Raw genomic sequence first — 26,364 nt, 5'->3', positions numbered from 1 at the left:
AACAAATTATAATTTGATCAAATACTCACCGTCGGGAAACAATATGCTTTCAATGAATAAATAACATATTAATTTCAACCAACACTACTGCACAACTCATCTCAAAAACATGATTGAGATTTGACAAACATACAGGTAGAACATCCAATCCATTAAAACACTCACATGCAAAAAGCGAACCTAAATTATACGCCAATTCAAGCTACAAAAACCCAACTTGTTGAGCACCAGTCAACAAGTTTTATAGGCAAATTGAAATCAAGTAGAAATTACTTCAGCAGGAACACCTTCATTTTTTTCAACCAAAGATGCTAGCTTCCTTTCAATATCAAAAAGCACATTCAATTAGTCCCAAGATGTGGGACATAGATACCTAGTCTTTTAGATTACAAAAACAGAGTTCCTTTTCTCCAAACAAAAATATCTTAAAACAAATGAAAGAAGAAAATGAAGTAACAATTTCACAGCAATCTTTTAAAGAAACAATGAGATTGACAACGATTATGGTTCCAAAACAATACCAGGCATTAAATTATCTGCATATGTATTAAATTTCCTTTGTCTTAAAAACATACATACACACACATTACATGAAAACATCATTAAAATCTTGTCCAAATTATTTAATTGGATACATAAACATTCCCCAATCTGTTCAGCAGACAAGATCGGATGGGAAAGAAATTTAGTGCGAGTTTCTCATGCAGCTCCTTTGTAAAGGTAAAATCCCTTTTATCTACTGACATGCTAAATCCTTCTTGGAAATTCGCAGTGCTGCCATTAATGTAAGAGCTAAAACTGGATTTGCTACCTCTGAGATGTGCATCCAACCACCCTTGTACTAAATTAACAAAAACATTAGATGGAAACTGATAAACCCTTTTGCTATAACGTCTAACTTCCATAATCCATCCAATGAACCATAGAAAATTTTCGACATAAATGTTAGGCCTTATAAAAAACTACTAAATGGTAGGCCATTTTGCTATCATGTCTAACTTCCATAATCCATCAATGAATCAAGGCAAGTATATATCACCCTACAAAAAATACTGAATTCAATTATACAAGACTTAAGACATACCACCACTAGACAAACCTTCTTGTATGCGTCCCTCAAACATACCACGACTATGGAAATTTGGATTGCATGTAATTTTGCTTCCCATATTCTATTCAATCTTTCAAGCCTTCAGATAGAACATAACCTGCATAGTGCAGATGAAATCATAATTTGAAACAAAACTAATATACTAGAAATAAGAACCAGATTAGGGGGGAGAAACAGGATAATGACAACTAAATCTTTTAGAGGCAAAAAGCTTAACTGCCTATGATTCACCAATGACCAGAACAGGGTATTTCTTTCCTTTTCGGGACAAAATCTAGCAATAACCAAGTGTGGGGGAGTGCATGTTAAGAAGTAGCAATACTATTAGAATAAATTTTGACTATTCGGAGTTGCAGTCGTATTTTCCCAGTGTTACCAAGCAATTGTGGGAAAGGCCAAAAGAAAAAGGGTGATGCATACAAACTATCACTATTCAACATACCATTAGACCACTAAATGACACATCTCTTGCGAGTGTGGACCAGCATCTGTCAAATGAAAGAAAAATTAAATCTGCAATTGTTGGCAGGCAAAGACCTCCAGTATTTTACTGTGAACTAATGGCCTCATGGTGAACTTGATTGCATGTAGCACAACCTCACACTAATATATTCTTTTACTTCAATTTTTCTTCTAACACTCACAGATTTATTAATGAAATGTAGTTACAGGAAGGATGAATGAGATGTCCATCTAAAATCCTGTTAACGTTCTCAATCCCAAACAAAAAAATTAAGCCAAAACCAAACTAACTATTTGGATGACACACAAGGATTGCGTTAAGAGGCCAACAGTCTTCAAGACTCTTAATTCCCTGATCCCCATCATGATGAAAAAAAGAGAGAAGAGGGAAGGAGGAGGAGGGACCATACATTTGGATACCAATACTCAAAAATTTACTTTCTTACATATAATTTACATCAAGTTAAATTCCATCCATATGATTGCATACCAAAAAATTGAGCTTTACCCATTACATGTGAATGCTACATCGATAACATCTGTACTCTATGATCATACCTGAATTGCACAAAGATAAGCTTGGCTCTGAATACATGTCTTTACAGGTCCCCAAATGCCCTGAAAATAGCTACCAACATAAACTTATCCAAATAACAGAAGTTGTCGCTATTTCTATGCCATAAGGTCCCTCTAATCCAAATAACAGAAGTGGGAAAATAGCGAATTGGAAGCTTACCAAAGAAGTGCTTTGAGTCGTTTCACCTAAAGCATGTCTTTTGCTCGAGCTCGAGGGCTGTATCGCCATTGAAATAGCTCCCTCTCTCACTGGTTAGGGTTTGTGGATTTGTTGTTTTAAGTCAAAAGGGGGTGGATTTGGGGGCCTTGCACGATTCCATTATAGGGAAATAGCTCAAAATGTCACCCTTTTAATTGGATTTGGGTAGAGAAGAAAACAGAGAGGAACAGGAAGAACTGGGTTTTGAAGGCAAAGCTGTGGGTTTTGTAGGTTGTTCTTGATCTTCTTCTTCGTGAGAAGAGGCGTGGTCATAGAGAGAGAGAGAGAGAGAGAGAGAGAGAGAGAGAGAGAGAGTTGAGAGAGGAAGAGAGAACTATGAGATAGAGTTGAGAGAGAGCTGAGAGAGAAACCAAAAACTGACCAAAAGTGTTATATGGTCAATAAATGGGCAATAAGTATGTATTTATAGGTGATAATTGCAAAAAAATTGGGAAGCAGTGGTATTTTTAGTTAAAATTATAAAAATGGTGGCATTTTAAGCTATTTCCCAAAAAATTAAAGCAATCATGATGTATATGCAGGAAGGAATTTGTGAAAATTTGGATTTCATTTTCTACTGTTGAACTTTATTAGATATTGAGATGGGTGTTAGTTTTTTGGAAAAACAGTTTGAACGTGAAACATAGGATAACAGCAGTCAAAAAATCTTGCCAGTCCAGCCCATTAGCCTTGGTGGCACTGGCCAGGTACTAATATGATGTTTGTGTCTTTGTTCTTGCTCTGCTAAAGCTTGCACGAGCAAGTATTGTTCCTAATCAACATTGATGCTCTCCTTATCTAATCCTTGATCTTCTGCTGTGTTATATTAATTACAGTTTTTATTATAAACGGAGACGGGAGATTCGATCTTGTGCCTCTTCCAACATTGTGAAAAGATGCAAGAGCTAGTACTGTGCTGTATTTTCTGTTCTCATGTCATCTAGACTTGTATTTACCCATACAAAAAAGCCTTTAGTTTAGGAGGGGGTGAATGGAAAAAAGGTATACACCCTGGACAAACTAAAAAATCGCATAACTTAGAAGGAGAAGGTTTCCCCAAGCTTTCTACAACAAAAGCGAAAAAGTAAAAAAAAACAAATTGTGTCATACATGTAACATGTACAAGTTGGGACTCCATATGTGGATTTTGGCATTTGGTAATTGAAATTAAAGTTTTTTTTTTATTTCTTTTTGTTTGCATTTTGAAGAAATCCAATCTTTCATTGACTGGTAATACTAATAGGTATTCAGACTAGCATGCGTTTCTCTCATCTCTATATTGTGTAATAGAAAGCAAACTTTGGTTAATTTTCCAATTATATCCAATTTAGAAATATAAAAAATAGGAAAATTTACATAAATATCACCTGAACTTTTAGGTATGTGCACCATTACTATCTAAATTTTTAATTTTTATTATTAACCACTTGAACTTTATAGAGTTGCAATGTACCATCTATATCTAAACTTTCCGTTAAGTTTAAGGACGATTCCGTCAGTTCACAATAACTAAAAGACTTAACATTTTTAAAACTAACAAAATTAAATAATTAAATAATAAACCTAACCTAATTATTGTTCCACACCCCTTCCAACACAAATGCTTCCCCATTGCCCAGTAGCCTCCCCACCCTCTGCATACACCCTACTTCATATCTCTATCTCTCTCCACCGAATCTATAAAATATTTGGTGTAGTTTGTTGAAGAGTTGAAGTCATGATGTACGTAGAGAGTAGGGGAGGGGTCTACTAGGCAAGGGAGAAAATTGTTGATGGATGGGATGGGAGAAAGCATGGGATGATTTAGGTTAGGTTTTTCATAAAGAAAAAAAAAAAGTAATTATAAATTCCGTTAGTTTTAAAAATGTTAAGTTTTTTTTACTTATAGTGAATTGATGGAATTGACCTTAAAGTTAACGGAAAGTTTAACAGAGTTGATTTAGACATAGGTGGTACATTGTAATACTCTCTAAAGTTCAGGTGGTTAATAATAAAAATTAAAAGTTCAAGTGGTAATGGCTCACTTGTCTAAAAGTTCAGATAGTATTTATGTTAATTTCTCTAAAAAAAAAAAAAAAAAATTATAAAGAGTCTTTGTTCTTGTATGTGGGAAAAAGAAAAGAAAACAATCAACAGTAGTCCTTGAGTTATTTACAATCAGAAAAATTGAACTCTACATTGGGAAGGTGGGAATGCTTTGCTTGCTGCTATATATCTGCACATACTAACAATTCACAAATGAACATGACTATTAAAGATGGCTAAGGGAATCTGTACAACCAGAGGGAACAAATATTTCAACAGAAATTTTCTTCCATCTCCATCATGGCCCCCGGTCAGATTCTGTCAGGTAAGAAGTAGCTAGCTAGAGACTGGCAGAGTGCATTCCAATCGGACCTGACCTTGAGATCCAGTGAGAACATTAAGGTTAGACATCTTCATCATTGCCCGGACAAAGTCCATCCGGAAGGTTGATCCATCGTCTGAAGCATAAGCTCTCAACAATCTTGCTGTCCTCTAATTAGCCATCAATTGCTGATCAGCAAAGAGAAGTCCTCTGCCTCTCAACAAGCTCTGGTAGTAATGAGTGTCAAAGCCTGCCCCAGACAATACAGATGATGACAGTTGCTGAAAGTATGGCATCCCCCTCCTCGCAGGCTTCTCACTCATGCCCCTTGATGCCATTGGGGATGATGCTATGGATGCTTCCATGGGGGCTGCTGTGGAGGATGCCATGGGAGACGTTCTTGTTACCATTGTCTTCACAGAAAACTCTCATCTCATTGAAGAAACTAGGAGAAACAGTTGGGTCTGGTTTCCCTGTCCCCCTGAAGTTGTGAAGGCGAGACTGAATGAACTCACATCCAATCTTCCCAATGTTGTGCCCTCCTTCAGATATGAAACAAAACAAAACAAAAATCAGAAGGGAAGAATATGTCAAGACTGAGTTCTAAGTTGTGAGTTATCTAAACAAGAAGTTGGATGCAAGAAAACAGCTTAAAATGAAAGCTCATCACCCCACCTTGTTCATGTTATACCTAAAAAGTAATGTATGATAAAAAATCGGAAACTTAAACAATGTCTACTCAAAATATTCAATACAAAGAGAAATTGGAAAAGATAATATTAAAATAATGAAAATAATAGAAATATAATATTTTTGGTTGGATAACTTTTAAAATGAAAACTGGTTTTTGTATATTTTGGTTTGGATAATTTAAATGAGAAGATTGTTGTTGATCTAATTTAAATGTTGTATTTATCCGACTTTAAAAAAAAGAAAAAAAAAAGAACAAAAGTGGAAGGTTGACACATAATTTACATTTTCAAAAATGGCTAGTACACCATTTTTGTTTTCAAGTCCCATTTTCATTTAGATGAAAACTGGTTTTTTTTTAATCATATATATTTTTTATATTTTGGGTGTGTTGGTGAGATAAAAACCATAAGAATATATTAATCCTTGCGGAAGAAGAAATGATGTATGAACCCTAATCGTGTATGACAAAAAGAAAACAATCACAGTAGTTCTTGAGTTATTCAGTTTGATTTTGCTTAACCTATGGAACCACGAGACCAAACTTAATTATTTTGACAGACTCAAAGAAATCAAAACCAATTTGAGAAAACTCATAAATATCATGTCAAAAGCATCATATACCTAAATGAGCAGCAGGGTAGCTTCTTAAAATTCCTAGATAGAGTTTTCAGATTCCGAAGCGTTAAAAACCAGGAAAGAACAACTTGAACCCAAAAAAAAAAAAAAACGAAACTGTTACATCAGAACGAAAAACTCAGAGTTTCAAGATTCATAGAAACCAATAGCAACATCAAATTGAGTTGAGAATCATGCAATAAGAAACGCTCAGTATTATTGTGCATATTTACCTTAGCTATGCTTCTTGTGGCGGGAAGTTGAAATGAAGTTGAAATTCACCGAAAATAACTTAATTCGAAATTCGGTGCAACCCCTTCTCCTAACTTTGATCTCAAAGAAAAAGAAAGTGTTGCAACGAACATCAACTTATGTTACCAGGGTGAGAAGTCTCGAATGCAACTGCTCCAACGATTTTTTTTTTCTTTCTATTTTTATGAAAAGGTTTGAAGGTTCTGTCTAGTTATATAGACATGGGAAACCGACTTAAGCACAACTTAAGTTGGACTTCTTTGCTTCCTAGCTTTTAAGCCCAAAAAATAAATTATTCGTTCAAATGGTTCATAAAGTCTAATATTATTCGGTCCATTAATCCTACTGTTACATTTGACGGAAACATTGACAGAATGTAACAATAGGATCAATGGATCAAATAATTGAGTTGTGGACCATGTGAACGAATAATTTAGTTGAGAGACCAAAATGTAAATCGGGTATAAGAGAGGACCATTTGAGTAAATAACCCTTACTTAGAGAACTTTTAAAAAAAAAAATTAGAGAACTATGAAAGTAATTTTTTTTAAAGAGAACTATGAAGTAGTATTACAGCTGTGAAATTCTATTCCTATCTCTTTCCTCTCCTGGTAAAACTTGGACATGGAATTTTCTTATAAACAGAGAGAAAAAAAAAAACTATCAGAACCTTGGGGAAGAGGAAGTTATATATATATATATATATATATATATATATATATATGAACTCTAATCTTGTATGGCAAGAAGAAAACAATCACACTGGTCCTTGAATTATTCAATTTGATTTTGCTAAACCTATAGAACCACATGACCAAACGTAATCATTTGGAGTTAATAAAATGATTCCTTTTTTTGTTTTTTAAGTTATTTTGTTCTGATTGTAATGCCTCCATAGTTGAGTTCCATCATTATGAAGTCTCGGACATGGACATGGATTTTTGAAAAAGAAAAAGAAAAAAGAAAATCCCATTTTGTATATGGCAAAAAGAAAACAATCACACTAGTCCTTGAGTTATTCACAATCAGAAAAATTCAACTCTACATGGGCGGGAAGGGGATTAACATTCTGTAGTTAAACTTTCTTTGCTTTCTACTATATATCTGCAGGTCCTAACCATTCACAAATGAACATGACTAATAAAGATGGCTAAAGGAATGAATGTGGTCTAACATGGCTAAAAGTTTCTCTACTGTACAACCAGAGGGAACAAATATTTCAACAGAAATTTTCTTCAATCTCCATCATGGCCTCCGGTCGGATTCTGTCAGGTAAGAACTAGCTAGCCAGCTAGAGTGCATTCTAATCGGACCTGACCTTGAGATCCAGTGAGTGCATTAAGGTTAGACATCTTCATCATTGCCCGGGCAAAGTCCATCCGGAAGGTTGATCCATCGTCTGAAGCATAAGCTCTCACCAATCTGGCTGTCCTCTCATTAGCCATCAATTGCTGATCAGCAAAGAGAAGTCCTCTGCCTCTCAACAAGCTCTGGTAGTAATGAGTGTCAAAGCCTGCCCCAGACGATACAGATGATGACAGTTGCTGAAAGTATGGCATCCCCCTCGGCGCAGGCTTCTCATTCATGCCCCTTGATGCCATTGGGGATGATGCCATGGGTGCTGCCATGGGGCCTGCCGTGGGGAATGCCATGGGAGACGCCATGGTAGCTGCCATGGGTGATCCTTGGCTACTCTTCTCGTTACCATTGTCTTCACAGAAAACTCTCATCTCATTGAGGAAACTAGGAGAAACAGTTGGGTCTGGTTTCCCTGTCCCCTTGAAGTTGTGAAGGCGAGACTGAATGAACTCACATCCAATCTTCCCAATGTTGTGCCCTCCTACAGATATGAAACAAAACAAAACAAAACAAAAAAAAAAAAAAAAATCAGAAGGGAAGAATATGTCAAGACTGATTAATCTATTTCAGCTCAAAACATAAAGAAATGAAAAAGAAGAAGGAACAGAATTTGTTAGTTGAGTACCTAGAAGACTGACGGTTTCTCTGTCAGTAAAACCTCTCAGTGAGAACAGATGAAGTGTCTGAGTGATATTATCATCAGGTTTTGGAATCTCAGCCATGGCTTCATCATAATAGGAGCGGGCACTATCTCTTCTACCAGTGAAAAGTGGATAAAAGGGACCACCAGCCTGTCATTTTAGATAGGACAAACACTCAGAGAAGAATACTGAAACAAGCAGTCAGATAATACAGTTAAGTGCTCTGTAGCTCTTCCACTTAAATAATGAGGAACTACCAGCAAAAGAGTTAGTGAACAGCTAACTAATTCACAAGCACCAAAAGTTGAAGAAGTAAATGTGTGACAGTTTTGGTTTCTTACTTCTCTCTTGTAGTTCTTTTTTCTAATAGTAATTAGATGGAATGGAAAGAGAAGAAACTGGAAATTTTTGCCTTAGAGGTTGTTTAGAAGATCAAACGCTGAAAATTAAAACAGGACAGAATACGTCAAGACTCGTAGGAGCAGTAAAACATACCAGAACAACGCCATCTCTAGTGGCAAGAGCAAGTATGTCAGCACAAGATACAGCTGCAGGACAAACATTTTCGAGCACCTCCTTGATCTGATCAATTTTATCAAATCCCTTCAAGTTCTTATTTGGCACAGCCTGCTTCTCTACGGAATGGTTTTTATTCCCATTGCTGTGATCCAAGAGGACTGAAGCATCACAACCCTGATTCAAAAACCCCACAACATTAAGAAAGACAGATAGAATTAGACAGAAACCCACGTAAGGTAATCATAGCCCAACTAAGGTTAGAGCCAATACATGCTTGATTAAAAAGCCAGAAACTAAGGTTAGAGACAAAAGACTCAAAGAAACGAAAACCCATTTCAGAAGAACTCAAAAATATCATGCCGAAATCATCTTATAGCATTGTAGTTTAACATTCCCAGATAAGAATTTTCAGATTCTCAAGTGTTAAAAACCAACCATAAAAGAACAACCCAGAGTTTCAAGATTCATAGAACCCAATAACAACATCAAATTGAAGGTAATAATCCGAATAATCAGAATCAGATTCCAATACCCTGAGCAATCAAAACCCATTTGAGAAACCCACACAGGCGAAGAAAAGGACGACCAAGATTAAAAGCAGAAAACCTAAAGCAATCAAATCCTATTTGAGAAAACCCCACAAGAATGAAGGAAATTACCACAAAGATTAAAAGCAGAAAACCCCAGAGCAATCCAAACAAAAGCCATTCATAGATGAAGAAAAGAACCATCAAGACTAGAAGCAGGAAACCCACACAGATGCAGAAAAGTACAATCAAGATTAAAAGCAGAGGACCCAGAGTAATCAGCACAAAAGCTATTTGAGAAAAAAAACCTCAAAGATAAAGAAAAGAAGAATCTTGGTATACCTGAATGAAGCAATCATGGAAAAAGAGGCGCAGAAGCTGAGCAGAGACATTCTTGTGCTGGGAGTAAATCTGAGCCATCGTAGACCTCACAATGGTCTCAGCTTCAGGGCATGTATCTCGGTAGAAATCGTACTCGATGTTCGTTGCAGCAGAATCTGTCATCTCCATGAAGAAATCTTGGCCTCCATCCGCAGACGCCAGAGAAACCACTTTGACCAGTGGTTCATGGGAGGAGAAAGAGAGAAAGGCTCTCTCTGACTCGCCTCTTGGGATGCTCCATGACAGAAGCACAGAGAAAATCACCACCAGAGCAAAGGCCCACCCTTTCATTGCACTCATCATCCTCTTTCTTTCTCTCTGGCTCGCTCTTCTTCGGAGTGTGTGAGAGAGCGGGAAATGAATAACTGAATGAGTTTCTCCGTTTGGGCTGGGACCCGTTTTTAAAGAGGAGTTGGTTAATTCGGGTTTAGCATATTTTCAATTTAACCCTCAGACTTGGGAAAGTTACAGAGATATTTCTTTTAAGGCCGTACTTTCAATTTTTTTAAAGGGAAAATTTTGTTTTAAATAAAGATTAGCTCATTTTCATGGGACACAATTACACAAATTTTATTTTTCTTTAATTTTAAATTGAATTACTAATACAAAAATATTAATAATAAATGAAATAGCTCAAATGGGACACGCTTAATTTAAATTGTCTTACTACAAAGTTGTTTACTGTTGCATTTTTTCGTAGTTAATTTTGATTAAAGTCATACTAATGTGTGTGCGAGTGCGAAAGAATAAAAGTGGGATTAAGATAACGAGTTCGTCTGTTCAGAAGTCTATCTATACATGAAAAGATAGAACGAGGTGACTGTTTATGGAAATTGGACAAGTGCACGATCAATGCTACGTGAACACAAAGAGATGGAGTACTTGATTGGGGAAGCAATGCTTCATAGATCGAACCCCTCAAACGACTTGCCCCCAACCGCTATGGAAGCAATCACTTTCAATTAATGTTGCAATTCCCAATCAAATCCTGGATCCACTTAATTTCAAACTCCATCCTTACAAGTTCTTTCTCAGCTACCAACTCATCACATTTAACCTTGATATGCAAGTTATTTCACATACAACTAAGTGCTTCCAAGCAGGTTGATAAGTGCTTCTAGCAGGTTGATAAGACCTTCTGCATCGAACCCCTCAAATGACGTGCCCCCATCGCTATGGAAGCAGTCACTTTTATTAATCTCTTGCAATCCCAATCTAATCCTAGATTCACTTAAGTTCAAACTCCATCCTTGCGGCTTCTTTCCCAACCCCAAACTCATCACATTTAATCTTGATATACAATTTATTGCACATTGAAATAATTGCCTCCAAGTAGGTTGATAGGTCATTCTGCATCAGACTACAAAGAAGGTTGATAGGTCATTCTCTGAAGGGATGGAATCAGTAGGGTTGTAATCCATTTTGTTAGGAAGAGTAAAGATAGAAAAGGCAACTAATGTGGTAGTTCTTCTAATTGACACTAAGGAAAGTCTATTTATACATGAAAAGATGGAACGGTGTGATCGTTGATGGAAACTGGACAAGTGCTCGATTAGTGCTACATGGACACAAAGAGATGAAGTTGATTGGGGAAACGATGCTCCGTACATCAAACCCCTCAATTGAATGTGCCTCCATCGCTATGGTTTCCAAAGGCTTTACACAAAAGGAAGGCATAGATTATTTTGATACATATGCTGCAGTTGCTAGAACAACAACCATAAGAGTTCTCATAGCCTTAACATCTCTTTACTACTTTGAAATTCATCAAATAGATGTCAAAACAACATTCCTAAATAGTGAATAAAGATAAAGAGATTTATATGCATCAACCGGAGGGTTTTGTCATGCCTGCACAAGAACACAAGGTGTGTAAGTTAATAAAATCATTATATGCTTTAAAACAAGCACCAAAACAATGGCAAAAAAAGTTTGATAAGGTGATTGTTTCCAATGGTTTTCGAATATATGATTAAGACAAGTGCGTTTATAGCAAGTTTCAAAATGGAAAATGAATTATCATTAACATATACGTAGATTATATGTTAATCTTTGAAACTGATTTAGAAGTTGTAAACACAACGAAGAAATTCTTATAATCTAGTTCTTAAACTTAGTAGGTTTACAAGTAATCGTAGTCAATTACATCGAAATGCAAAATCTAGAATATCAAAATACCTTAATGTTAAGGAATTTGGTATAATGGAAATCCTACAGTTTTGGGAGGATATACGGATGCCAATTGGATAAATGATTATGAAGATCATAAATCCACAAATGGCTAGATTTTCACACTTGGTGAAGGTGCCATGTCTTAGGGCTCAAAGAAACATATATGCATTTCAGATTCCACCATGGCAGTTGAGTCATGTAGCCTTATAGCCTCTTGTACTAAAGAAGCAGAATGGCTTGTAAATCTAATGATAGATATACCATTATGGCCAAAGCTAATGCCTCTTATCTCTATATATTGTGATAGTCAAGCAATACTATCAAAGGCTTATTGCCAAGTATATAATAGAGAGTCTAGACACGTTGGTCTAAGACACAGTTATGTGAGTCAACTGATAAGTGATGGGGTTCTAACCATCAATTTTGTAAGATCATGTCAAAATTTGGCGGATTCGTTAACTAAAGGATTTTCATGTGGGATATGGTGTCTAAGACATCACAAGGGATCGGATTAAAGTCCATTTCACAAAGTCACTAATGATGAAAACTCAACTCAGCACTTGAAACATCAAGTCCTTGAGTTCAATGAGCCAAATACATCATATGATTGTGGTTGCAAGCACTAAGTGTTCTAGGAACATGAGAACACTACTTATATATTTTATATCCAAGGTACAATGTTTGGTAACTGTAGTGTAGGAAAAAGGTTGAGTTACGACTCTTAATAAACATAAATTGAAAGTAGACCTGGCAATATTGTCCACGATTCGCTAACACGACATGAATTCACACGAAAAAATCAGTATTCGGGTTGGACTTATCGAGTCGGGTTAAGAACGGGTGGACCTGTTAGACATCAGTTAAGCTAACAGATCGTGTCAGTGTCATTTGCAAATCCACGTTAACCCGTTAAGGGCATGGAAATGCTACTATTTTGGACAAGATATCTGAGGCAAGCTTTGAATTTTTTGTTATGGAGAAATGCAAATCTATAATGGCAGAGACCAAAGGCCCTTTCTTGAGTGGTGGTGGTTATGGGTTTTTGAAATTAGGGGAGGGAGATATAAGGGACGCTCATAGCAAGAGTAGTTGTGTTTGACCATTTTTTTCATTCAGTTTATCTATTTTTTTATTTTATTTTATATATTCTTAACGTGTTGTTTAGTATTATTCAAGAATTGTAATGGGTCGTGTTCGTGTCAGGTATTTTCCACCCATTAACTTAACAGGTCGTGTTATGTCAACCCGTTAAGAAAAGCGGGTTGACACGAATACAGCAAACACAACTAGTTTGCCATATAGAATTGAAAGTATTTAGTTACAAGGTTACTACATGTTTACCTGTATGAGTGTTAAGGGTGGTGCTGCCTTCTATGTGACTTAGGACTAGTCTCTAAAGCACTCAAGAAAGTGGGTATAGAGACAAGGCCAATCCATGTGTCGGTCAATTGAAACACATGAGGGGATTCAAAGATTTGTATGTGAATGTATGTCTGGTTACTCATATAAGATCACAAGTTCAAAGCAATTCTACTTAACCATCTTGATTACCTTTCATGTATTTTCACTAACCTAAGATTTAAGTCCAAAAGACATGTTAGTTTCTGCACAAGGATTTCAAGGAAATTACTCAATAAATTTTTCTAAACATTTTAAGAGTTTTACTTAAGTTTTGTTTTGACATATTTTGAAAATTGTGGAGGATTGTTGGAACTTTTCGAAATGAAACAGAGGACGACTAGCCATGAACAGTAGACAACCAGTCGAATTTGGGTTGCGGCTTCTTCGAAGCTTACTAGAAGATAACAACCGGTCGGTTTGTAGCATGGGGTGTTTTCCATGTACCTTTTGAGTTGTTGGATGAGCCTCTTGATGCCAAGACGTTTGTGAATCATGTATGAACGTTAGAAACACTTTAGATACATGAATTAAACATGAAGACAACCTCTTACATGAAAAAAAATGCCCTCATTGAATTGGAGTTATATCAATTCAGAAAAAACTCAAACTTCTCTATAAATAAAAGGAGGATTCTTTACAAAAAAACTTACATTTAATCCAACTTCTATCACTAACCTAAGATTTAAGTCCAAAAGACATCTTAGTTTATGCACAAGGATTTCAATGATATAACTCAAGAAATTTTTCTATACATGTTTTCAAAACCTTTAAAAGTTTTACTTAAGTTTTGTTTTAACATATTTTAAAACTTGTGGAGGATTGTTGGAGTTTTTTTAAATAAAATAGCTAACAATCGGTCGTAAACAGTAGATGACATGTCGGATTTGGGTAGTGGCTTCTTCGAAACTTACTAGAAGATAACAACCAGTCGATTTGTCGCATGGGGTGTTTTGTACGTACCTTTTGAGTCGTTAGATGACTCTCTTGATGCAAAGATGTTTGAAACTCATGTATGAACGTTAGAAACACTTTAGATACATGAATTAAACATAAAGACACACTCTTATATGAAAAGAAGTATCCTCATTGAATTAGAATTATATCAATTCAAAAAAGACTCAAACTCCTCTACAAATAGAGGAGGATTCTTTGCAAAAATAACTTACATTTAATCCAACTTCTATCTTAACTCTCATCCTTCATATTTAATAAAGAAAAAACCATCTAGAGACTATAATCTGCAGTGATAACCTCTAGACATTAATAGTGTGGCAATTCTAAAATGAGTTTGGGTTAGTCTTCGAGTGTGTAACTCATTGACAAACAACACAACTATTGTAATCCATAACACTTATTTCCATATCTCTTTGCACCCAAGTTGTGGGGGAAATAAAGTTTGAAAGATAGCATTTATGTGCCTTGAAGCAACCTTTCATATCTTTCATCTTCCATAGCCATTCCCACAGAGATACACATTTCCAACATTATGATCAATTCTCTACCCCTGCATCTTGCCCACAATGCACTATTAAGGAGCATAACAACACCTTGGTCTTCTCCAAATCAAATCACAGGCACCTTCTTGTGAATCACAAGCCAGCCTAAAATATGGACCTCATCTAGTAAGCTATCGCAAGCTTTATTCTCACCATTAAACTCTTATTTCTTACCTCGTCCATCAACTCGTTTGACATCAAAATTGCATCCAAGATCTGGTCTACTTTTAACAAATGAACATTGAAATGATATCACTCCAGAACCTGTCTTAACTTTGATGCCAAAATCTTGGCAATAATCTTACATAAGCTTGTCACTAGACCTATTGGTTCCCAATCTCCTATCTTTAGTTAATCTGTCTTCTTTGAAAAAGCAAATATAAGTCTATGTAAGATTTCTTCTTTGGAGAATAACTCTTCAAGCTTACCCCTAACATTAGGTCTACAATTAGCCCTCATTTTGTCTTAGTATCATCTAGGTACTTGATTTTGGCCCATTCCTCCTTTTTGTCCTTCCTTTTACCCCCAAATCCCTACACAAAATGTTTAGTTTGTTTAATTATTTTTACACTATAATTTATGCTAAACCTTCCCACCGCTGAAAGTTCCTTTCTTCCTGCATTTCCTTGGAAGTGACCTTACTAAAAGGTCATCTGTCTTGTGTTGTGAAAATAAATTAGTCTTTAGAGTGTGACGTATTATGAATCCTAAGCTCGGCAAGTCCTCATCTTGAGGTGTTGAAGATAATGATCAATGAAATAAAAAGGATAATGGAATGTATGCGCCAATCAAGCATATCATGAATCCTAAGCTTGACACTTGAAACAATATAATCTTTGATTCTTAAATTTGTCCTACATCTTGTTTAAAAAAAATAAGAAAATAAGAAAATAAAATAAAAAACCCCAACATGAGGAGAAACAAGTGGAAAGTGTAAAATGAAGCGATAGAAGGGTATTATAACATAACATGCAGATATATGAGAAAATCAATTGTTGAGAAGGAATTGTAAACTTAATCTTGGGTAAAATCATAAGACCCAATCCATGACCCAAGATCTTGAACTTTATGATTGTCACAATAGCGTTAGGCGGAAATTCAATTAGACTTAAAATACATATGTACCTTGAATGATTAGTCATCTACCATATCAAGATATTTATCTTGAGCAATCTGTAGGCGAGCCATTAGTGTAGAGGAAATAGGTTTCTCTCTCTAGCCTTTTGCACATTAGAAAACCCAAATATGTGTTTTCATCAGTGTACGCATAAGATGGGTATGTGCACTATTATAGGCAGAGAGAGGACCCATTTCCTAGTGAAGCCCATAATCAATTACCACTCATCACAGTAATAAAATAGGAAACTACTTCTTTTTATTTGATCAATATAATTATTCTGAATAATATTTATTAAACCAATTGAACAATTTATTTATCACAACGGTCACTTCATATGGGCCACACAAAATATTAATAAGTTATTCATACATTCTCCCACTTGGCTCATATGATAAATATACTTTATAGTTCAATAAATAAACATTAGGTGCGTGATACATTCAAAATAATCCTCACTTTCATATGGTAGACATGAATACCGTATTTAAGCAATTGTTTAATGTGAATCATGGCGGTTGTTCATCAATAAGCGATATAATCCCTTCCATGTACCACAACATTAACAAATTGCCTAATCATAAGTGACAAGTATCATAAAATTCCAATAATGTCTTTGTCAGAGGCTACTCCTGTTATCATTCATTCAATCTCATTCCTGTATACATCTAAAGGAAAACAGGATATAACATAAACATATTCAATTATTGAACTCATAGTGTCAAAACAAATAAACTGTCATCATTCAAACCACAACATCATAAATACTATCATGGTTTATGACCAAGAACAGTCCCCTCAACATAACTATTAGTCTTTGGTCAGAACCTTTTACTTGGTTTGCAAGCATAAGTTTTGTCCTTATAGACACTCTTTATTTATGAACTTCCTTAATAACAAGGTATTTAATTCCATTATGTTTAGCACTCTTAGAACTTTGTCATTCATGGAGAAAATGACAATTGCGCTATCAACATAAATTCTTAGCGGCATGGCAATAAAACATAAACACCAAGTCCTAAGATTAAAACCTGCAACTTTAATTCATCAACTATGGCCTCAAAACAAACCATATATGCATAATGAATTCTCGTTGTGCTTTTAATGTTCCAATTCACTCTTATGGGCATTACATAATGCTAAACTTGTCCCATTTCTGAATTGGAGCAACATTAATGGATAAACATTATTCCGTATCATGTGTCTTTAGAACACTTATAATATATGCTTAATGAGACAAACTTAACAATTCGTGTGATCCATTCTAGAATATTTCAATTCCAATCACAAAAATTGTCTCATCCATATATTTCATTCAAGGTTCTTAGAGAAAAGCTTCATGGTTTCAACAATAAAAACCAAGACCAATATATAACAAGCAAAATAGCATAAACATCCAAAATGAGAAATATAGACTTACTCCCACTAACCTTGAGACACATACAACAATTAATAGTGCTTTAAAAAAAATATTACATTATTGAACTTTACATACCATAATCGCTAAATTATTAATTTTATAAAATAAATTTTTCAGTTACAAAGCATGTGTTTCTTTTAATAAAAGAAAAGTCCTATGGTTCATTCATACAGACTTCTCTATTAAACACTCATATAATATTTTATCTTTCACATCTATACAATGTAACTCTAATTCATAATGAGTTACAAATACCATTATATGATTCCAAGTGAGTCATTCTTAGAAACAAGTGAGAATATCACTTTATAATATATGCATTCTTTCTTAGTTAAAGCGTTGGTCAATAGTGTGTCTTTATATCCGTCTATATTGTCATTGGAGTTGTATGTAGTCATGAAGACACCCTTACACACAACTCGTCCTTCGTAGGCAAATCGACGAAATCACAAACTTCGTTTTGAGGAATTGATTTCAACTCGTTATTTATGGCATAAATCTATTTAGTAGAATGAATATATGTTCAACGACATGTCACTACTAGAAAAATGCTCTATAGGGACTCTTTATTAGAGACTGATATAAAAACAGTCTCTATAGAATGCTATTAGAGACTGATGAAAGAAACAGTTCCTATAAAATGTTATTGGATACGGATTAATAATTTTCATGACTAATTATTTGAATAAAGTAGAGAATAAAGCACGAAAAAACTGAAAACCAAGGATGAAATGTAACCAAGGATCCAATAACATATGCTACATATTTGAATTAATTAATTGTAACATATGCTACATATTTGGAACCAAGGATCAATTAACAAGACATTAGTTTTGGGGTGATTTAGTCAGGAACCAATTAATCTTTCAAAAGAAAAACAAAACTAAGAAGTGGGTTTTGGTTATAATGGAACATTAGAATTTACATATATTGAAAGCAGAGTAGTCGTAGCTAGGCATCATTGTTTTACATATGCACTTAAAATTTACCTAAGTAATTTTGTCATCATTGTTTTAATTACTAGCTAGTTTTAAATTTTGGTTTACAGTTTAGGTCATCAGGGGATTCTATTGCCCATGTAGTGGTTGATGGCAAGTAACTCGTGCGTATATTACATATTGGCTTCGTGGATGTGCTTTAAATAGGTATGTAGTGCACTGCTCTTGGTTTGCTTTCATTCATTACAAATTGTGAATCCCGTGGCTCTTCTTGTTTTGTACAATTAGACTTGATATTTGCAGCTGTTGAACTGGATCCTTAATGTATTGGGAATGTTTTTGTAGTTTTAAAAATATAATCCCATCCCTAGTTGTCGATGTTTTATAAGCAGTATGCAATTTTGAGACCATCTGTAAGGTTTGAGTATAAGAGAGTGAGGCAGTTGTCTTGTCTCTTCCACTTTCAGTGGATAGACAATTGCCTAGTTGAAATTAACTGAAAACAATGTTCTAAAACAATTTCTTTCAAATTTTATATTTGGATATATTGGTAGTTTTAAGAAGCAGAAGATGCCTGATTCATCAACCTGAATCAGTACAAGTCCAAATCCCCCCTCTCCACTTCTTGTTTAATTTGTTTATGTATCATTGATTGCATTAATTCTTTCTGCTAGTCTAAACTTGTACTATATTTATATATCTTATCATCATATCATGATGACTTTGACAAATTAGTTGTTGGTCTGGATGTTGACCTGCATTTTATAATTATCACATATAGATGTATTTTGTGTATCATTTCCTTAGTGTGGTGGCTATTAGAGTTGTTGTTACCTTGGGTAGTTGATTGTCTTATGCATATTTGGGTAGAGGAACTTACCCTTTTGTTCATGAATTCTCATGTCTGATTTTTCCCCCTTCGTTACTTGTGAAAAATGTGTTTCAATTGATTAAGTTGCAGTTCGTACAAAGCCTCTAAAGATTGACCATAACTTAGTCAAGGTAAAATCTTATGTTTTGGATAAATATTTGTCTTTTCCAAACGTGTTTATCCTATGTTTTCTGCTACCCTATGTAAAGCATGTTTGGAGGATACCATTTTTATATCTAATTGAGTAATTCCCTTGGTGCTGCAGAGGAGGTTGATGTTTTAACCTTCAGCCTATATTACTCTTGTTAGGGACTACATGGTTATTTTCTTTATATAAATTTTTTTTCCTTTTTGAACATACTATCAATGAGCAAGGATTGTTAAAATGACAAGAAATTGAATCGCTTCTTGTTTGGTGCTTCTGCTTTTCTGATATAATAATAGTGTAGATTTTGTATTAAACTAGATTAAGGGAGGGTTATTTCCTCTTCTTTTGGTGGATTGTTTTACAACCCAATAACTTTTGTAGGAATATAAACATATGTTTACCTTTGTCCCTGGGATCTACACTCTTACTGCTTCAGGGGCTTTATTAGAAAATTGCAAGTAACACACAATGCTTTTCCTATTTTGCTTGTTAGTTATATAAATTTCCAATAATTGGGTAGTGGCTTCTCGTTTTCTTTATTTTCAGGTTGCTTTAAATTTGGTGCATGAATAATTTTGACTGCTTCAAAGTATGCATGTCTTTTCGCTAGTATGTTTTTTGGTCTTTAACCAAGCTTTGTTGGGGAAGTGATGTTTACTTTGTTTGTTTTTTGGTTGAGAGTGTCATTGCTTCAACCTGTGCTTTTAATTTTTTTTTTTGTTTTTAGCGTGCTATTAATATTAAGTCCTTAACTAGTATCTTCATATATAATATTTATTGGGTGAAGAATATTGAAGAAAATATTTTGAAGTGCTGGTGTAATTAAATTCACTTGTTGACCAGAATGGCATGCTTTGGATTTTGATGCCATTTTTTTTTATGTTCTAATTGTACAAGAGTAATGATTGAATATGCTATTGTTAAATTTCTTTGACCTAACTTCATTTTAAAGGACTAAATATATACTAGATTTTATTATTTGTTGAACACATTAATGTAACTTGGTAAATATGATTGAATTGTGCCCAACCAAAAGGCAACTAATAGACGAAGAAGAAATATTATCAAGGGGTTGGAGGATAGCAACGGTTGCTGGCGTACGTCTCAACGAGGAATAACATCCATTGTAATTGATTATTTTGGAGATTTGTTCCGCTCCAGTGGGCCAAGTATGATGGAGGAAATTCTTTCTGCCTTGGAGCCTAAAGTGACGGCAGATATGCAACAGGTACTAATAGCAGATTTCTCGTATCAGGAGATTAAAGATGCAGTTTTTCAAATGCAACCTTCAAAAGCACCTGGTCCAGATGGTCTCCCTCCTTTGTTTTATCAAAAATATTGGAGAATTGTAGGTGATGATGTAGTGGCTGCTATTAGAGCCTTTTTACAATCCAATGATATGTTACGACAACTAAACCATACTTTCGTGACTTTGATACCAAAAGTTAAGGAGCCACGAACCATGGCTCAGTTGCACCCCATAAGTCTATGTAATGTTCTGTATCGTATTGGAGCAAAAACTTTAGCGAATCGTATGAAGTTTGTTATGCAGAGCGTTATTTCAGAAAGTCAGAGTGCTTTTGTCCCTGGACGGTTGATTACAGATAATTCTATAGTGGCTTTTGAGATCGCTCATTTTTTGAAACAAAGGAGACGAGGACGGAAGGGGAGTTTGGCCCTGAAATTGGACATGAGTAAAGCATATGATCGTGTGGAATGGGAGTTCTTGGAGAAAATGATGTTGGCTATGGGTTTTCCTATTCCATGGGTAAGGATGGTTATGGATTGTGTGACAACTGTATCCTACTCATTCTTGGTGAATGGTGAACCTACTCGGATTTTATACCCAACACGGGGATTAAGGCAAGGTGACCCTTTATCGCCTTACTTGTTTCTTCTTTGTGCGGAAGGTTTTACCACGTTGCTATCAAAGGCAGAACGCCAAGGGCAGCTGCAAGGGATCGTTATTTGTAGGGGAGCTCCTACAGTCAGCCACTTATTTTTTGCAGATGACAGTTTTGTGTTTGCAAAGGCGACTGATAATAATTGTGGGGTGTTAAAGCACATTTTTGAAGTGTATGAGCGTGCTTCTGGGCAACAGATAAATTGTCAAAAAAGTTGTGTGGCTTTTAGTACCAATATTCATATGGATACCCAAAGCCGCTTGGCTAGTGTATTAGGGGTTCCTCGGGTTGACTCTCATGCAACGTACCTTGGCCTCCCAATGATGTTAGGCAGAAATAAAACCTTTTGTTTTCGATACCTAAAGGAAAGGGTCTGGAAAAAATTACAAGGTTGGCGTGAACAGACTTTGAGCATTGCAGGAAAAGAGGTATTGTTGAAGGTAGTTGCCCAATCTATTCCCTTATATGTTATGAGCTGTTTCCTTTTGCCTCAGGGGTTATGTCATGAGATAGAACAAATGATGGCACGTTTTTGGTGGGGTCAACAAGGGGAAAATAGGAAAATTCATTGGATGCGCTGGGAGAGATTATGTAAAGCGAAGACTGAAGGTGGTATGGGCTTTAGGTGTTTGCAGGCTTTTAATATGGCAATGCTAGCCAAGCAAGGTTGGCGTTTGGTTCATAATCCCCACTCATTGGCGAGCAGACTTCTCAAAGCCAAATATTTTCCACAGACCAACTTTTGGGAAGCTATGCTGGGGTCAAGGCCATCTTGTGTTTGGAAGAGTATATGGACGGCTCGAAAAGTGTTGGAAATGGGATCAAGATTTCAAATAGGTGATGGAAAATCAGTACGAATTTGGGGGGATAAATGGGTGCCTAGGCCTGCCACTTTTGCTGTGATCACTTCCCCCCTAGATGGTATGGAGAATACCAAGGTGAGTGAGTTGATTTGTAATGAGGGCTCTCCACAATGGGACCTCCAGAAACTCAATAATCTTTTTTTACCTGTGGATGTGGTTGACATTGTCCGAATCCCCCTGAGTATTCGGGCACCACCAGACCGGATTGTATGGAATTATGATAAACATGGTCTATTCACGGTAAAGAGTGCATACAGAGTGGCCTTGCGAGTTACTTCTGGTGATGAGGACGAGTCTTCTTCATCCAATTCAGATACTAGTATGCTATGGAGACATATTTGGAATGCCAATGTACCTACAAAGCTTAAAATTTTTGCATGGCGTGTAGCCCATGATATTCTTCCTACCAAGGCAAACTTAATTAAGAAGGGGGTTGATATGCAAGACATGTGCATGTTTTGTGGTGATATCACTGAAAGTGCTCTGCATGTTCTTGCTATGTGTCCTTTTGCAGTGGCTACTTGGAATATTTCTTTGTTGACAAGGCATGCTCATCAGGTACGTTGTCATACAATGAAGGACTGGCTGAGAGAAATGCTGGAGGGTACAAGTAAAGCGCAACGGGATCATATTATCACTTTGTTATGGGCTATATGGGGAAATCGAAATGCACTGTTGTGGCAGGGAGTCCAGCGATCTCCACATGATGTCGTGGGTTTTGCTCAACAGTATGTGCATGAATTTAGTACGGCAAATGATACTCCGTCCAAAGTAACTGATCGGGTGCGGGATCCAGTGCGTTGGGCAGCACCACCGTCAGGCCGCCTCAAATTTAACTTTGATGGAGCATTTGATCCTACTTCGGGTAGAGGGGCTGTTGGGGTTGTTGCCAGAGACGCGGATGGAGGTTTTGTGGCGGCAGTGTCAAAATCAGTTGGGGAAGTGCTGTCGGCTGAACATGCAGAAATTCTTGCAGCCCGTGAAGGGGTGGCTCTTGCTCTCTCACTTGGGACTGCATCTCCCATATTCGAAGGGGACTCTGCTGTGGTGGTTTCAGCAGTTAAGCGAGCAGGACAGGATTATTCTAACATTGGTACCATTGTTGAAGATGTAAAGCATCTTCAGCAACAGTTTCCTAGCTCTCTTTTTCAATTTACTCCTAGGGAAGCAAATGGTGTTGCACACCGACTTGCTCGTTTTGGTTTGCATAATGTGGACAACTTTATTTGGTTTGAGGTGCCCCCTGATCTTATTCAGGACGCCTTGTGTGATGTGTTAAGTCGGGGTCAGGCACATTGTCCCCTCCGTTGTCATTCCTCACTTTATCAATAAAGTTTCCCTCGTTCCGTCGAGGTTCTCAAAAAAAAAAAAAAAAAAAATATTGGGTAGCAGGTTTTGAGAAAATGAAAAGGAAATTAATTGGAAATGGGGAAGAAAAAAAAAACCATAAATGTTTTAAAGGCACGGATGGAGGATGGGTTACAAATATATAATAAATTAATATAAATGCACTGATATCTGTACCTAGGCAATGCATTAGTTACAGATGTATTTGGAATTAATGTACGCATATTGGGTGCTAAGAATGTGGGACCCATTGCAAAAATTAGGCACTGATTTTTATAATCAGTGACATATTATCAATAGAGGACCCCTCTAAAAGACGCTGATATATATCTGTCCCTAATACTACAATAGGCACTGTTTTCAATCCTTAAAGAAGCCAGAAGGGACTGATAACACTCAATCTCTTTTGAGCCTTTTTTTAGTAGTGTGTGAAAATAAAATCAAAATCTTGCTTGACACTCATAGTCAGATTCTTGTAGATATACCAAATAATCACTTAGAGTAGCAGATACCAATACACTTAATGTCTTGATATCATCTTAATGCTATTCTTTGTCGTTCTCTACTATACTTTCATTGTTGAAGAAGTCATAATGGAGTGATTAGTTATTCATTGTTGTTAAAACTGTTCCCAATTGTAGGAACAACAATTTCATTATGAAGTATGCATGCAAAAATTTGCATACTAACTTCTCATAAAACCAATTTTCTTGGTTATCCACTCCCACTAATTTCACCATTTAAAATAAAACTGACGGTACTGATTTCTAGTTAGGATATTAAAATCTATACCATTTGGAATTTTCTAGGTAACTAATAAGGTAACCATAAAACATTCTGAAGGTCCAATTCCTTCTCATGTGAACAGTAAATTCTTACTCTCACTAAGCAACCCAAAACATAATGGTGCCTCAGACTGGATTTCCTTACTTTTCGCTGTTCAAATAATTGCTTATTTGAAGATGCCTTAATAGGAACCCAATTAGCATAATAGTTGTAGTAAGAACTTGTATCCATAATGGTACAGGTAACGATAAATTACTTCACATACCCCTAACCAAAAGACAGAGCATTATAAGGTGAACACATGTTTACAAGAAAAATGGCTTTTCACGACAGTCAAAATGTGTCGCAAAAAGTGGAAAAAAGTCGTAAAACACGATTCGTGACGGCATTACGACATTTTTGGACGTGTCGCAATAAAAGGCGTTGTAAATAATTCAGGTCTTTTTGCGACGCTTTAAAGCCGTCGTAATAACTATTTGTGTCGGTCTTTCGACGGCAAACTAGTGTCACAATAAACTACAGTTAGATTTAAATTGGGGTTTTATGATAGTGTTTGCGATGCTAGTTCCTGTCGCAAAAGTTCATAATGAAATTATTTTATATTATAATTATTTTATTTAATATTGCAAACACTGCATCTTAATTTACATGCCCATTCACAATGCTAATGAGATGTTTCAATTGGAATATAAACTACTATATAACAGTCAAATGTAGTTTAAAAGCTTATTCTGAATGGTATTATATCCTCATCAAATCCAACATAAACTTCTTTTAAAAAGCCAACATAAACTTTATTCATGTAATTGAAAGTATTGTTCAATACATTCACTTTACAGAACCAATAATTATAAATCTAAAATCTCAAGTCATTATGTATACAAATCAACCTCCAAATATGGATGTGACACCTTCTGAAATCATGGGGAATCCTAATTACCACCCATGGTTTAAGTTTAAGGTAAATATGATTAACTTAACTAGTTTTTTCTTCTTATTATATAGTTAAGTACTGACATGTCATAGTTTAATTGTCATTTAGTAGGATTGTATTGGTGCTATTGATGGAACACATATCAGTGCATGGGCTCCTGCATCAAAACAAATTCCATATCGAGGCAGAAAAGTTGAGGTGACACAAAATATTATGTGTGCTTGTTCATTTGACATGTTGCTCACATATGTTTACACGGGATGTGAAGGAATGGCTAATGACTCAAGAGTATTGATGGATGCAATAGGAAGATAAGAGAACAACTTTCCATTGCCTAAAGAAGGTATGAAATTATTTAAACATATCGACTTACAATATATATTTTTTTATACTATATTTAAATAGAGTAAAATACTTATATTAATTATTCTTAAATAGGAAAATATTATGTTGTTGATTCTGGTTATGCAAATATGCATGGGTTTCTATCACCATATCGTGGAGAATGTTATCATTTGCGTGATTATAGAGGGAGAGGCAGACATCCAAGGGGGGCAATGGAATTGTATAGGCATTCATCACTACGTAACGTTATTGAAAGATGCTTCAGAGTGCTTAAGGCTCGCTTTCCTGTTTTGAAGTTAATGTCAAATTATCCAATCAGGAAACAAAGACGTATTCCTGTTGCTTGTTGTACCGTGCATAACTTCATTAGAATGCAATCGAGAAATGACATCATATTTCATCAATATCAAGCCAATGATCTTCAAGTGGTAGATGAAGAAAGCTCTGAAGTGAATCAAGAACACATCCATTTGCATGATGACAATGCTAATGAAATGAGTGATGTTAGAGATCACATTGCCGGAGCAATGTGTGTGGATTATATTCAGAATCATTAGTCTTATATTTTATTTAGTCTAGAATGTTTTAATTTCATATGTATTATTTAAGACTTGAAGACCAATTGAGCTTGTCAGTCATACATGTATGGTATTAAAATATGGATGTTAAAATAGTATGTTTAATATATTTTTGATAATGTTTATCAAAATATCTTAATTATAAAAAATGAAGAAAAAAAATTGTTTTCAAGAATTCAACCAAACAAGTTTTCAAATTTTAAAAATTCAAAAACAGTTTTCAAGTTGTATACCAAACAACTTATTGAATCTTTAAAAATGGATTTGAGAACTCCTTGTCTTAAAGAAAAATAACAATTTTTGAGTTCCCTACTTGGATAGGATACCAAACAGGCCCTAATTTATTTTCCTATTTTCTAAAG

General features: G+C 35.5%; 1 protein-coding gene and 2 long non-coding RNA genes across 3 annotated transcripts; 1 reads left to right on the top strand and 2 right to left on the bottom strand.

The window, feature by feature from the left end:
* Positions 1–523: 523 nt before the first annotated feature.
* LOC117624437 lies at positions 524–2,786 on the bottom strand. Its single transcript, XR_004585321.1, has 3 exons — positions 2,310–2,786; positions 2,132–2,191; positions 524–1,208 (listed from the first exon to the last, which is right to left on the bottom strand). It is a non-coding gene; the product is annotated as an uncharacterized LOC117624437 (long non-coding RNA).
* Positions 2,787–2,864: 78 nt separating this feature from the next.
* On the top strand, positions 2,865–3,303 carry LOC117624438. Its single transcript, XR_004585322.1, has 2 exons — positions 2,865–3,055; positions 3,185–3,303. It is a non-coding gene; the product is annotated as an uncharacterized LOC117624438 (long non-coding RNA).
* A 3,986-nt stretch (positions 3,304–7,289) lies between these two features.
* LOC117626071 (putative Peroxidase 48) lies at positions 7,290–10,020 on the bottom strand. The gene is made up of 4 exons (XM_034357713.1): positions 9,644–10,020; positions 8,751–8,948; positions 8,240–8,405; positions 7,290–8,095 (listed from the first exon to the last, which is right to left on the bottom strand). Exons 1-4 carry the CDS (start codon positions 9,983–9,985, stop codon positions 7,539–7,541), a joined length of 1,263 nt encoding a protein of 420 aa, XP_034213604.1. The 5' UTR covers positions 9,986–10,020; the 3' UTR covers positions 7,290–7,538.
* Between the last annotated feature and the right edge of the window lie 16,344 nt (positions 10,021–26,364).

This window comes from Prunus dulcis, chromosome 4 (genome assembly GCF_902201215.1).
Source record: "Prunus dulcis chromosome 4, ALMONDv2, whole genome shotgun sequence".
Taxonomy (NCBI): Eukaryota; Viridiplantae; Streptophyta; class Magnoliopsida; order Rosales; family Rosaceae; genus Prunus; species Prunus dulcis.
The sequence above is the reverse complement of the archived record's forward strand: the minus strand, read 5'-3'. Positions and strand labels throughout refer to the sequence as shown.

Bases quoted from the DNA above. Each gene is read 5' to 3' on its own strand.
- LOC117626071 (XM_034357713.1), bottom strand. From the start codon at position 9,985: ATGATGAGTGCAATGAAAGGGTGGGCCTTTGCTCTGGTGGTGATTTTC. The intron at 8,406-8,750 runs GTATGTTTTACT...CTAAAATGACAG, and splicing joins CTAGAGATGGCGTTGTTCTG to GCTGGTGGTCCCTTTTATCC. The intron at 8,096-8,239 runs GTACTCAACTAA...TCATATCTGTAG, and splicing joins AGAAACCGTCAGTCTTCTAG to GAGGGCACAACATTGGGAAG.